This window comes from Phyllostomus discolor, chromosome 12, assembly GCF_004126475.2.
Source record: "Phyllostomus discolor isolate MPI-MPIP mPhyDis1 chromosome 12, mPhyDis1.pri.v3, whole genome shotgun sequence".
NCBI classification, from domain to species: Eukaryota; Metazoa; Chordata; class Mammalia; order Chiroptera; family Phyllostomidae; genus Phyllostomus; species Phyllostomus discolor.
This window is the reverse complement of record NC_040914.2, coordinates 76,882,443-76,896,478: the sequence shown is the minus strand read 5'-3', so window position 1 is coordinate 76,896,478 and position 14,036 is coordinate 76,882,443. Positions and strand designations below refer to the sequence as shown.

The 14,036-nt window shown below is 55.2% G+C and overlaps 2 protein-coding genes across 5 annotated transcripts in view; one reads left to right on the top strand and one right to left on the bottom strand.

Annotated features, from left to right (window-relative positions):
• Positions 1-2,436, top strand: part of PIEZO1 (piezo type mechanosensitive ion channel component 1) — a 64,404-nt gene extending 61,968 nt beyond the window's left edge. For both annotated transcript variants that reach the window (XM_036012394.1, XM_036012393.1), the window contains 7 exons: positions 413-601; positions 802-894; positions 993-1,165; positions 1,239-1,361; positions 1,436-1,515; positions 1,606-1,795; positions 1,880-2,436. In XM_036012394.1, the coding sequence (XP_035868287.1) occupies positions 413-601; positions 802-894; positions 993-1,165; positions 1,239-1,361; positions 1,436-1,515; positions 1,606-1,795; positions 1,880-2,129 (1,098 nt within the window). In that variant the 3' untranslated portion in view covers positions 2,130-2,436. The remainder of the gene's footprint in view (positions 1-412; positions 602-801; positions 895-992; positions 1,166-1,238; positions 1,362-1,435; positions 1,516-1,605; positions 1,796-1,879) is intronic.
• Positions 2,404-13,996, bottom strand: CTU2 (cytosolic thiouridylase subunit 2). 3 transcript variants are annotated; one of them, XM_028501787.2, is made up of 15 exons: positions 13,888-13,996; positions 12,935-13,009; positions 7,251-7,329; positions 6,941-7,000; positions 5,765-5,825; positions 5,157-5,266; positions 4,697-4,989; positions 4,491-4,626; positions 4,172-4,303; positions 3,590-3,681; positions 3,353-3,456; positions 3,094-3,241; positions 2,883-2,949; positions 2,697-2,755; positions 2,404-2,603 (listed from the first exon to the last, which is right to left on the bottom strand). In XM_028501787.2, the coding sequence occupies exons 1-15, from the start codon at positions 13,950-13,952 to the stop codon at positions 2,528-2,530; spliced, it is 1,557 nt and encodes a 518-aa protein (XP_028357588.1). In that variant the 5' UTR covers positions 13,953-13,996; the 3' UTR covers positions 2,404-2,527. The 3 variants fall into 3 exon arrangements, with proteins under 3 accessions (XP_028357588.1, XP_035868290.1, XP_035868289.1); XM_036012397.1 differs by having other exon boundaries at positions 12,922-13,009; positions 13,888-13,977; XM_036012396.1 differs by lacking the exon at positions 2,697-2,755.
• Positions 13,997-14,036: the final 40 nt, after the last annotated feature.

Genomic DNA, 14,036 nt, shown 5'->3' with positions numbered 1-14,036 from the left:
GTTGAGTTCTACATACTGTATTAGATGAAGGTCCACCTTTATTCTTTTGCATGTGAACATCCAGGTCTCCTTTCTTCAGAGTGGTTGGCACCTTTGTCTCATGTGTGGGTTTGTTTCTGGGTTCAAACTCTTTCCATCCCACTGCCCTTTGCCTATCCTGTGCAGCAGCAGTCTTAACTGCTACCCATTTGAGTGTCCAATCAAGGCTGGACTTTATGGGGCCTCTGGGTAAGCCCAAGACCGTGGCCTTGAGGACAGGAATGGCGGAGCATGGAGCACAGCGCTGGGACCCAGCAGGGAAGGAGGGGTCCAGGGCAGAGCTTGTGGCCGGGAAACAGGGATGGAAGCCTGCGCAAGGCAGGGCAGGGCAAGGGCAGAGCCGAGATGTGATGCATATCCTGCCCCCCGCCAGAAATACCCACAGCCCAAGGGGCAGAAGAAAAAGAAGATTGTTAAGTACGGCATGGGCGGCCTCATCATCCTGTTCCTCGTGGCCATCATCTGGTTCCCACTGCTTTTTATGTCCCTGGTGCGCTCTGTTGTTGGCGTCGTCAACCAGCCCATTGACGTCACTGTCACCCTCAAGCTGGGTGGCTACGAGGTGAGTGGCCACCTTCTACTCCAGCTAGGAGCAGCAGTGCAGGGGCCAGCTCTGCTGGCCCACTGAGGGGTCTGCCAGGCAGCCCCAGTCCCCACTCCTCTGCTGCCTGGTCCTCGTGGCCCATGCAGAGCTGGGCCTGGTTGCTGGCAGCCCAGGGGGTCAGGGAGGACCCTCACCACCACGTTACTGTCCCCTCCCAGCCCCTGTTCACCATGAGTGCCCAGCAGCCGTCCATCGAGCCCTTCACACCCCAGGCCTATGAGGAGCTGTCCAGGCAGTTTGACCCCCATCCGGTGAGTAACCCCCCACTGACTCTGCCAGGCAGGGGACAGGATGGCTTGGGGGAGGGGTGGCCTGGCTCCACCCCACTGAGTTGCCGCCCTGCGCCCAGCTGGCCATGCAATTCATCAGCCAGTACAGCCCTGAGGACATCGTCACGGCGCAGATCGAGGGCAGCTCTGGGGCGCTGTGGCGCATAAGCCCGCCGAGCCGGGCCCAGATGAAGCGGGAGCTGGACAACGGCACCGCCGACATCACCCTTCGCTTCACCTGGAACTTCCAGAGGTACGCCCTGGGCTTGCACGGGGGCGGGGCGGGGTGCGCCCCTCGGTGTTTTACGCCACACCCCCACCTGCAGGGACCTGGCCAAGGGCGGCACTGTGGAGTACACCAACGAGAAGCACACCCTGGACTTGGCCCCCAACAGCACTGAGCGGCGGCAGCTGGCCAGCCTGCTGGAGGGCACTTCAGACCAGTCAGTGTGAGTGGGGGCCGGGGCCTTGGGGGCTCGAGGAAGGCCGGGCCAGAACCAACCCGCTGGACTGCTCCCCACAGGGTCATCCCGAACCTCTTCCCCAAGTACATCCGTGCCCCCAACGGGCCTGAAGCCAATCCTGTGAAGCAGCTGCAGCCCAGTGAGTGTGTTCAGGGGAGGGTGGCGCTGGGCCCCAGCTGCTGCCCTGCAGGAGCGTGATGGCCCTTACTGTCCCACCATTCTGACCCAGATGAGGAGGCTGACTACCTCGGCGTGCGCATCCAGCTGCGGAGGGAGCAGGTGGGCTCAGGGGCTGCTGGCTTCCTTGAGTGGTGGGTCATCGAGCTACAGGACTGCCAGGCTGACTGCAACCTGCTGCCCATGGTCATCTTCAACGACAAGGTCAGCCCACCCAGCCTAGGCTTCCTGGCTGGCTACGGGTGAGTGTGCGGCGACAGTGGCCTAGGGGCTCGGGGTGTGGCTGTGGCCAGCAGCCCCAGGACTTACCCACCCCTGCCTGGCAGGATCATGGGGCTCTACGTGTCCATCGTGCTGGTCATCGGCAAGTTTGTGCGCGGCTTCTTCAGTGAGATATCGCACTCCATCATGTTCGAGGAGCTGCCGTGTGTGGACCGAATCCTCAAGCTCTGCCAGGACATCTTCCTGGTGCGGGAGACGCGGGAGCTGGAGCTGGAGGAGGAGCTGTACGCCAAGCTCATCTTCCTGTACCGCTCACCAGAGACCATGATCAAATGGACACGTGAGAAGGAGTAGCGCCAGGCTCCTGGTGCACTGCGAATGAAGGAGCCGGCCTGGCACGCAGGAGGGCGTGCTCCTCGGGCCACAGGAGCAGAGACCCCAGCCCAAAGCCACCTGCTGTGACAGGTCCTCCCGGCCCACTGAGCCCTGATGCTGCTGTCAGAAGGAAGCTGCGGCCCCCTCCACGGCCCAGCTCAGGACTGCTGTCCCTTTCCGTCGTCCCTGCTGGGCCCAGTGCCAGACACACTGGGCCGGGGGCCCAGCCCTCCTTTCCCCACGTGTACTGTAGTTTTTTAATTAAAAGCATTTTTATTTATACAAATGGACGGTAACAAACAGCCTGTCCATCCTTGCTGTCCTGCTCCAGCATGCTGGAGGTCTGGGCAAGAGGTCCTGGGGGTCCATCCCCAGGCTCAGCTCTCACCAGTCTGCACCTCATCGTCGCTGTCCTCAATCAGATACTCTTGCAGCTCCTGCAGGACCCAGGCCCTGGGGAAAGCCACACAGTGGGAGTCAGCTCGAAGGTGCTGATGCCCACAAGGGCCCCTCCCAGGGCTCTCCCAGCACAGCAGGTGCCAGTACCTCTGGCTGCGGAGCTGGGCCTCAGTCAGGATATAGGGTGGCAGGGGGTCCAGGGAGGGCTGCAAGAGAGAGCCGGCATGGGCGAGGGGCTGCATGGCACAAAGCTGAGCTGGTGCCAACCTGCCACCCCACCTCCAGGAGTGGGAGGGTTTCCCTGTGGCCAACGCAGGGCAGGCGTCCACTCACCACGTCCTTCATGTTCACACGGCACCCGTAGCAAAGCTGCTCGATGACATGGGCTCGGGGGTCCTGCCTGTGAGAGCAGAGCTGGACCTGTGTGCCTGGTCCTGGCCCTTCAGCACAGGGCCTGGGGGCTTAGTCCCAAGCTGTACCACCACCCTCTGTGCAGCTGCAAGGTACCAGCCATGGGGTGGAATGGGTCAGGGAAGGGACTCACCTCCCACAGGGCCCAGCCCCCTGGCAGCAGCCCTGGGCCCCGCCCACTCTTGCAGAACAGCAGGGTGTTGTGGGTGCTTCAGCTGGTGGGGTGGGGGGCTGCATCTGGGAGAGATGTAAGGTCTGGACCCCAAAAGCCGTGGCACTATCTGCAAGCAGAGGTGAGCTCCAGGAACCTCAGAGACTGCTGAACCCCAACACCCACTTGCAACGTACCCCTCCCTCTCCGACCAAGCACCCTGAGGAGATGCGGCACAGACCAGCAGTGTCGATGTCCAGTGCACACATGCAGAGCAGGCAGCGGGGCCCTGGGGGACCACCAGCACTGCCATCCCTGGGGGCCTTGACCAGCTTCTCACTCGTCCTGGAAGCATGGGGACAGGGCACAAACTCACCACCGGTTGGCCGAGACCTTGCTCCTGCCCTGGCCTGAGACCCAAGGAGGTGAACTCAAGTGCCCACCCTCCCACCCGAGTCCAGGGGCCACACACACAGACCTGTACACAGTGCTGACCGTGGAGGGGAACTGGGCCTGCAGCCTGAGCACGAAGGCTTCCATGAGCCGATGGATGCTGGACTTCTCGGGGGCCTAGGGACAATCAGATGGCGGCTGCAGAAGTGGCCCTGGCGCAGAGGGACAGCCCCCAGGCCCAACCACGGGTTTCTCCACAGCGTCAGCTCCCGAGAGCCTCCCATGTTGGGCTGAAGTGAACCAGGGCACACACTTCTGCTGTGTCCCCGTTGCTATACACAGTCATTATTAAAAATTAAGTTATGTAAAAAAATTTCAAGTGTCTCTGACAAAGGCCATCTTACCCCTCCATCATGTCCATGACCCCCCCGGCTAGGCACCTCACCTTCCCAGGGGCAGGGGGCAGCAACTTCCTCTCCCTGTGAATCCCCGCCCCCTGAGGACACCAGCCTGCCCTCCAACTCAAAGGGATGGCCAAGGACGCTGGGGGACCCAGGGACTCCACTACAGCACCAGGTGGCAAGCACTGAGGCCAGAGGGCTGGTGTGGACACAGCATAGGCTGCTGAAGGTGTGCCAGTGACCCCTCCTCTGTCCCTGCGGGTTACCTTGGTGTCAATGGCCGGTGTGAATACAGAGGGGACAGCAAACAGGCGGTTGTAGAAAGCAATCTCCTTCAGTGTGTGGTCACGCATGGGCCGCACCACCACCACGTCACCATGCCGCTCGTCGGAGAAACCCTGGGGGGAAGTTGTTCGCTGCACCCAGCTGACAAGCTCACGACCCCCTCCTGCCCTGCCAGCTGGGGAGGCACAGCCTCCTCCCTCCACAAGGCATACCCCAAGGCTGATTGACAAGACTACTTTCAGGTGAAGGGGCCTATGGGACAGGGTGCAAGGGGCCCCTGTGCAGCCTGCCCCCAAGTACCGTGTCCCAGGCCAGGAAGGCTCCTCTCCCCAGTGCCAGGCTAGTCATGAGCTTGATGGCCAGGCGGGTGCAGCTGTCCCCCGTCATCACCTTGGAGTAGCCATGGGTCCGGGCCACGTGCAGAATCAAGTGGGTCCTGCGAGCAGGGCAGGGCATCTCAGACCCAGGTGGGGCAGGGCCAGGACCTGGGGGAGAGGGAGGCTCACCGTAGGGTTTGCAGCAGCTCCTCCTTGGCTGTCAGCGTCTTCACTGAGTTGAACAGTCTGGACAGAGCCTCAGTCTGGGCAGCTATGGGTGGCTGGGCCTCTGTTTGGGCAGCTGAGGGTGGTGCAGATGGGTTCTGGGGGTCCTGGGTGCCAGGCTGGCTCAGCCCCTCCTTGCCCTGGGCTGGTGCATGCTGTTGCTGGAGGAAACTGTCCACGGCTGCCTTGTAGGCCCCCTTGGTCCCCGAGGGCTCCTGGGCAAAGCAGCGAAGCACCGATGGCGGCAGGCTGAACACCTTGCAGGATGGGGAAGGGTGGAAGAGGTTGTAATGAGGCCCAGGCCCAGCTCTGTACACACTGTGGAACAGATCCAGGCAAGAGGCCCTCAGCCACGCCCCAACCAGCAGGCATGCACCCACCAAGGACATCCTCCAAGGCCCTTTCTCCCAGGCAACCCACCCACCTCTTCTAAAGCAACAATGTGCCAGTGAAAGCCAACTGTCTGCAGGATTAGCTTCATCTCAGCAACGGTTTTGGCTCTGTCCCCTAGGCTCTGTCCGCAGGCTGCTCCCTCTGAAACAGGCAGGCAGAGTGGAATTGCAGCTCACAGGGGAAGAGCCCCCAGCTGGCGGGACAGGGCCAACGCACAAGAAGCTCCTCAAGGCTGTGCACTGTAGCACAGAGGTTTCTGTAAGAAGCACAGACTCCAGACCTCCTCCTTGGAGGAGAACTTTCAGAATGGGTGTAGGGTTCTTTGCAGTGGCTGAGGGGCCAGGCAGGAGGGGAGGGGAGAGGAGGGGAGGGGAGGGGCAGGTTAGCATCCGGCCCTTGGGCAATGAACTTGCCTGTCTCACTCATAGCCCTAGACCCCACAGAGGAGGCCAGGCGGACGCTCCTGCCTGACTCTCTGGTGGTCTGACTTATGGCAACAGCAGTGCCACCTGCTGCTGGACGTGTGCACTGTCTCCAGAGAAACGCCCTCACCAGGGCCTTGGCATGGGCACAGTCCGGCTGTTTCAGAAGGCCCGCCCAAAGCAGCCGGGGCCTGGATGGAGAAATGGCCACACATACCATCGACGTAGACGACCCCTGGCACAAAACGCAGCCTTTTGGCAGAATCCCGACTCAGGCCCTGGAGAAGGGAAGGGACTGGGCCTCAGCCCCACAGCCAGAAGCTGCAGGACAATTTCCTACACAGACCCTTCTCCGTCTGCACTGGGCACCCTCTGCAAAGGGGCAATGACCCCACCTGTAGCAGACAGGTGGCACACGGAAGCCATGCAGCCTAACTCACTTCGAACTGGCCCTGCCTGGACATCTGTACTCTCCCTTGTGAAACCCACCCTCCCCAGTCTGTCCCTGCTGCTGGCAATGGCGTAAAAAGCAGCTGGGTCCACACAGCTACCCAAGCCCCTCTGGCTGCTCAGCACAGGGCAGGACAACAGGATAAAAACAAGGAATCGCTACTCAGATGGAAGTGCAGTGCCAGGGACTGGACAAACACCTGGGGGAGGAGGTGCTGATCTCACGTCACCCAGCCAGGTTTAGGGGACAGGCAGTGAGAGCAGAAGTACCATCCTAAGGCCCGAGGCACCTCCCAGGACCCAGCACAGACCACCCCATGGCTGCAGCCTCGTGCCCAGCACCTCCAGTCTGCACCCCACAGGCAGTGCAGAAGGTCCTTATGGGTCCCACCCCTAGGTCAAGGCCTCCACAATGCCCCGTCACCATCAGGGAAGCTATACTGTCCCCGACACTGTGACCTGAGCAGGCTGGCACTCCGGTACAAAGGCCCCCTGCTGTCTCTCATCTGCACCTGCCTTCTCCCCTCCCCATCTTCACATGAGCTGTCCTCTCCAGCAACACCGCTTCACCTGGCAATGTCCCTCGTCACGCCACTCATTTTCAAGGAAGCTGCCAGGACCAAGCCACTTTTTGTCTCCCAAGGCACCTGCTCCTATTTCAATGTCTTGTCCCAGACCACTCCCTGGCTGAGGGGAGGCCCATGGCTTCAGAGCTACCTCGAGTGACGCTCCACTGTGCCCCGAGACATGCATTTCCCAGTGACTACTTCTCTATAGTAGGGCAATGGGAGAGCACTAAACTGGGGCACAGCTGGGCACTCCGGATGCAGCTCCAGGCTTGTGCACCTCTTGTGTACACATCCGAGAACCCCCCAAAACTGGCCCCACCCTCGAACATGGCTGGGCGGTGGCCTGGGCCCAGAAGAACCATGTGGAGACTCACCTCAAGGACCTGCCAGACCATGGAGCTGGATGAAGGCCCCCCGGACCAGGCCAGGAGCACCTGGGAGAGAAGGAACATGGCTGGAGGGCAGCACATCTCAACAGGAGCATGCTCGCCCACCCCCACCACTGTGGGTGTCCCCAGACATGGGTCCATCCTCAGAGTCCAGGCACAGGACGGCGGGAAGGAGGTGGCAGGATGCAGGTGGGACAGGCCACCTGCAAAAAGAGTGGCAGGGGCATAGAGCCAGGGCCCAGGTGGCCAGGCCGCCTAATCAGGGACTCCACAGAGGAGTCACCTCACACTCTACCTTCTCTCCTGGAAAGATCAGCCGGTTCTTCCCAAGCACAGCTCTGAACTTGTGGACGTAGAATGCCTTGAAACAGTCCCTGCAACAAAACCACCATTGGCTGCGGCCACACAGCTCAGTCTGCCCACCGTCCATGCTAAGATAGGGAAGCTGCTTATATGGCCTCCACAGGGCAGCAGCCCGATGCTTGCTCAGTTACTGTTTTCTTCTTGTCCCAACTTCCATCTTTAGAAGCAACATCTTGACACTGAGGCTCTACCCAGAGGCCAGCATGGAGGGGTTCTCATCAGGTGTGGTCATCCCAGGCCGAGCCTCACACCCCATGGGAAGTGCCTGAGTCACCCCCACAACCCTTATCAGTGCGAACTGATGTCCCAGGGGCCAGGAGCCCCGTGCTGCCTGCAGCCGCAGGCACTCAGAAAGGCCCAGCTGGTGAATAGATGGGCACAGGCATGTGCAGGACAAGGCCACCCCAACCCTCTTCTAAGCAGAGTTGATGACCTCTTCCAAGACTCCCACAGAAAGAAGTACCACCTCTTGGAGTGAAGGTGGAAGCCCTGGGCAGGCTGTAGGGGTCCAGCACCCTGAACTTCCACGAAGGCCTTTCTCTAATTTTCTGATCCTTCCAGGACCAGAAATGCCCAAGAAGCTTCTGTCAATGCAGAGTCCTGGGCTCTTCCCCAAACTCACAGATCAGAACTTCCGGGATAGCCCAGGCTGGTGTGGCTCAGTGGATTGAGTGCTGGCCTGTGAACCAAAGGGTCGCCGGTTCAATTCCCAGTCCAGGCACATGCCTAGGTTGTTGGCCAGGTCCCCAGTAGGGGGAGTATGAGAGGCAACTACACACTGATGTTTCTCTCCCTCTCTTTTTCCTTCCCTTCCCCTCTCTCTAAAAATAAATACATAAATAATATTTTTTGAAAATTGAACTTCTAGGGCAGATCCTGGGAATCTGTGTTCTTGATAAACCTTCCAGCTGATTCTCAGGCTCACTAGGTCAGAGGTTATCGGCCTTGACTGCATATTAGAATCACCAACTACGTCACAGTGTATCGGGGATAAGGCCCAGGCATCTGCATTTTAAAGCTCCCTGGCAACCCCAGCAGCGAGGGCAAAGAACAGCAACTTGAGCAGAGGGGGGCAACACTGCCCCAAGTGGGTTGCCCCATGCTTGGGGCTGTGCCCCATCTGCCACCTTCCTCCTGCTCAGATGTCCTTGTGTCCACAGCAATCCCCCCCAACACTGAACAGAAACTCCTTATAAGGGGGGCTGATCAAACACCCCACAGGTCCTTTGAGGACAGTAATTCAACTCGGTGTTTAACAGCAAAATGCTGGAGCTCTGGGGACCCCAAGTAAGCAGCCATGGGAAGGGACTCCCAGGAAACCAGGTGTGGAGAGGCTCCCCCGGCAACCACAGATGCCCCACTTTACCTGCTCACCAGAGGTGGGGGAAATCACCCTGCGGCGGCCCCGCTCCACGTCCTCCCTGCACAGCTAGTGTCCTGAAACCACACGCTCCCTCTGGGTCAGGCCACAGCTTCCCACGTGACCCTCACACTCATTGAGGAAACGTGCTCAAAACCGAGACTGACACGCTCAGAACCTATAAGCAGAGAATCGGCTGCCCACCTTCTCCCAAAACCGAGCGAGCACAGGCCGAGGGGCTCTGGCCCAGGAGGAGCCCTGCAGCCTCCACTCCTATCAGCACGTTCTGCAGGGAGACTGGAGAGACCACCGCTTTAGACGCGCTGAAGTGATTAAAGTGGTGGCTTCCGCGCCTAAAACGTATTTCCTGGTGGCGCACGCCTCGTTCTACTAAATACGCACCAAGTCTACTCGGTTCCCGAAAGATGTTCAGGGACAAGAACATTTTTGGAAGACAACTTACTGAGTCCCTTCAGTTTCCTTTTTGGAACATTTTAGAAAGCAGAGTCCAAGACTCTTGGAGACCAATTTAAAGATGTGAGCCAGTCACTCATTCAACAAATGTTCATTTGATGTACAAAGCACACAACATCACCAGGAATTAACAGGGATAGAAAATGGGAGAACACGGCCAAGATGGAGGCATAGGTAGACACACTGGGCCTCCTCACACAACCAAAATTAAGGACAACAAAAAGTTAGAAACAAAAAAACAACCAGTACTGACAGAAAATTGAACTGTATGGAAGTCCAACAACCAAGGAGTTAAAATAGACACATTCACCCAGATCAGTAGAGGGGTAGAGTCAGGCAGCCAGGTGAAGAGGGGCCCCAGCAAAAAAAGCAGTGGGTGGCGGACCGGGGCGTGCAAGGCAGCAGCAGGCAGACCCAACAAGGTGGCAGATTGTGGACAGGCGTGTGCACAAGGTGGCTGGCAGACCAGGTGGCCCCACATTCACATGCAGATAAACCAGGCGAAACTGGGGAACGAGACAGACTGTGCAACCCAGGGCTCCAGCGCAGGTAAATAAAGCCTCAAAACACCTACTGAAAACACCTGTGGGGGTTGAGGTGCCAGGAGAGACTACCAGCCTCACAGGAGAGTTCAATGGAGAGACCCACAGGGTCCTAGAACATACACAAACCCACCCAGCTGGGAACCAGCATCAAAAGGGCTCAGTTTGCTTATGGGAAACAGGGGAAGGGACTGAAATCCAACAGAAAGCAGAGCAAGTGCCCTTGTTCCCTCTCGGACCCCTCCCCCACATACAGCGTCACAACCCAGCAAAGTGTGTGACCCTACCCTGGTGAATACCTAAGGCTCTACCCCTCACTACATAACAGGTGCGACAAGACAAAAAAAAAAAATGGCCCAAACGAAAGAACACATCAAAGCTCCAGAAAAAATACAACTAAGCGACAAAGAGATAGCCAGCCTATCAGATGCACAGTTCAAAGCACTGGTGATCAGGATGCTCACAGAATTGATTGAATTTGTTTGCAAATTAGATGAAAAAGTGAAGGCTATGCTAAGTGAAATAAAGAAAAATGTACAGGGAACCAATAGTGATTGGAAGGAAATTGGGACTCAAATTAATGGAGTTGACCAGAAGGAAGAAAGAAACAACCAAACAGAAAAGAATGAAGAAACAAGAATTCAAAAAAACGAGGAGAAGCTTAGGAACCTCCAGGACATTTTTAAACATTTCAACATCCGAATTACAGGGGTACCACAAAGGGAAGAGGAAGAACAAGTGGAAACATTATTTGAACAAATAATAAAGAAGAACTTCCCCAATCTGCCAACGGAAATAGACTTCCAGGAAGTCCAGGAAGCTCAGAGAGTCCCAAAGAAGTTGGACCCAAGGAGGAACACACCAAGGCACATCATAATTACATTAGCCAAGATTAAAATGAAGGAAAGAATCCTAGAAGCAGCAAGAGATAAGGAGACTGTAACCTACAAAAGAGTTCCCATCAGACTGTCAGCTGATTTCTCAAAAGAGACCTTGCAGGCAAGAAGGAGCTGGAAAGAAGTATTCCAAGTCATGAAAGGCAAGGACCTACATCCCAGATTGCTCTATCCAGCAAAGCTTTCATTTAGAATGGAAGGGCAGATAAAGTGCTTCTCAGATAAAGTCAAGTTAAAGGAGTTCATCATCACCAAGCCCTTATTATATAAAATGTTAAAGGGACTTAGCTAAGAAAAAGAAGATAAAAAACAGTAAAATGACAGAAAACTCACAATTATTAACAACCACACCTAAAACAAAAACAAAAACAAAGAAAAACAACTAGAACAGGAACAGAACCACAGAAATGGAGATCACATGGAGGGTTAGCAACAGGGGAGTGGGAGGGGGAGAGAGGGGGAAAAGGCACAGAGAATAAGTAGCATAGATGGTAAGCAGAAAATAGACGGGAGGGGGGTAAGAATAGTATGGGAAATGTAGAAGCTAAAGAACTTACAAGTATGACACATGGACATGAACTGAAGGGGGGAATGTGGGTGGCAGAGGGTATGCAGGGCGGAGGGGAGTGAAGGGGGGAAATGAGACAACTGTAATAGCACAATCAATAAAATATATTTAAAAAAAAAAAAGAAAGAAAAGGGGAGAACAGACCTGCCTTCATGGAGCTATAAATCTAGTAAAAGTGATCAAAAGTGATCTTAAAAAAGTTATGATTCATGGGGGAGGAGTAGGGAAAAATGCAGACAATTGTAATTAAACAATAAAGTAATTTTAAAAAGTTATGATTCAAGGGTGATATGATAAGGGCACAAGAGTTTCAGACAAAACAGAATGTGCTGCTGCCCAGCCCCTCTAAGAATAAGCCTCTGCTCCTCCAAAGGACCCCCAGAGATGGAGGCAGGCTAGCCCTGCCTTCCACGCCTCTGTCCCTCAAAGTGTTGGGTTGGCCAAAAAGCTCGTGAGGCTTTTTTCCATAACATGGCTCTAGTAGCGCTTAGATGACTTTAATTTCATTTGAAACAATTTTGTTATGGATTGTATTGTGACAGCTGTCATATCAGCACGCATTAAAAAATAAACTTATCAAAATTGGTGAATTTTTGTAGCCATTTTAATACTGAAGACGGAACAATTATGCAATATTTTTGGCATATTATGCTTTATTACTTCAAGAAAGGTAAAAATACAACTGAAACACACAAAAAAGATCTGTGCAGTGTGTGGAGAACATCTGTGGCTGATTGAACGTGTTAAAAGTGGTTTGCGAAGTTTCATCCTCGATAATGCTCCATGGTTGGGTAGACTAGTTGAAGTTGACTACAATCAAATCAAGACATTAATGCAGAACAATCGATGTCATACCATGTGAAATACAGCCAAATTACTCAAAATATCCAAATCAATAAAGTTATTGGTGAGCCCTGGCTGGTGAGGTTCAGTGGATTGAGCACTGGCCTGTGAACCAAAGGGTCACGGGTTCGATTCCCACTCAGGGCACATGCCTGGGTTGCAGGCCAGGTCCCCAGTAGAGGACATGTGAGAGATAACCACACATTAATGTTTCCCTCCCTCTCTTTCTCTCTCCCTTCCCCTCTCTCTAAAAACAAATAAATTTTAAAAACAGCTATTGGTGAAAATAAAAAATGTGTCTTATTTTACAGAAAAAAACATATGGACTTTTTGGTCAACCCAATAAAACACATCAGGCAGAGCACCTGCCTAAGATCCTAGAATGCTCCAAATTACCCCTAGATGTGTTCTAGCTGCCCGGAAATGCTCATCCCACCTACACCTCATTCACTCTCACGGTCAACCCTTCTCGTAAGTCCATCACATACCTTCCTGCCACCTGACCCACAGTTGAATGATAGGAGAATGTTACTTATACAGGAAATCAATACTTTCCCCACCAACACCAGAGTCACCAAGAACAATGTTAGAACCAGAATTAAAATGATTAAATACTTCTAAAAGCAAGAAATTGACCTGGCTGGCGTAGCTCAGTGGATTGAGCGTGGGCTGCGAACCAAAGCATCACAGGTTCAATTCCCAGTCAGGGCACATGCCTGGGTTGCAGGCCACAGCCCCCAGCAACCGCACATTGATGTTTCTCTCTCTCTCTCTCTCTCTCTCTCTCCCTCCCTCCCTTCCCTCTCTAAAAAAATAAAGAAAGAAAGAAGGAAGGAAGGAAGGCAGGCAGGCAGGCAGACACAGAAATGGAGGCAATCCTGGCTGCTGAGCAAGACCATTTGCCAGGCCCTCCAACCTACCTCCAGGCCTCACCTGCAGAAAGCATCTCCTGCTCGGATCACCACAACGGGCAGGCCTTCCTTGCACTTCACACACTTCTGCTCACCGCTTCAGAGACATGTGGGAGAAGACAGAACAGGAACACAGATTAGCCCTGGCTGGTGAGCTCAGTGGGTTAGAGCATCGTCCTGATATGCAAAGATTGTGGGTTTGATCCCTGGTCAGGGCACATACAAGAATCAACCAATGAATACACAAATGGGTGGAACAACAAATCAATGTTTCTCTCTCTCTCCCCTCCTTCTTTCTCTCTAAAATCAATCAATAAAAAACATAAAAAAACGTTTAAATACAGAACACAGATTACACTCCCCCTTCCAACCGGCTTCAGAAAGAGAGTCCTGTTTCTCATCCCAACCCTGTGTAGGAGAGGCAATGTAGGGGCCTGTACACACACAAACCAGGGCTTATGTCTTATCCAAAATACCGATTTGACAAAACACAATGGCCCTGGAGATTGCCAGTCGACTAAAGCCAGCTCAGAGGGCACATAAAGGCCACTTCTCAATCCCTTCAGGGCTGGCACGACAGGAGAGACAACTTGCTCTGTGTGGCTCTGGACCGGAGATACAGAGCCATGAGTGACATCGACTAGAAAGCCCAATTCCTCTTCCAGTAAAGACACAATGATCAGCGGCACAGCTGTCCCAATGAATGCAAGAATTTGAGGTGCGAGCAAGCAAAGGGAGCCCCTTCCTGCCAGTGTTCACCACAGGCTTGACAGGCACGCCCCGGGTGCTGCGGAGCCAGGTCCAGGCCCCACCCGGGACCCTCGGGCTCCCGGGCTCGCCCATGGTGATCTCTGGGTTTTCTGGGGTGCAGGGTCCGAGGCTGACCGCAAAGCGCGACGGGGGCCTCAGGGCAGGACTCGCCGCCGGCTGCGGACGCCGGGCACCCGAGGGATGCGTGTGGCGCCCAGCTCTTACCCAGGCCGCGGCGGCCGCGGCCCCTCAGCGGGGGGCTCCGCGTACTCCTCCCCCGCCTGGCACATGGTTGTACCGGATTGAGGTGAGGACTGTGGCGCAGCGCAGTCCGATGACGTCACCGCAGCGCCGTCGCAGCCGTGACTCTCCGA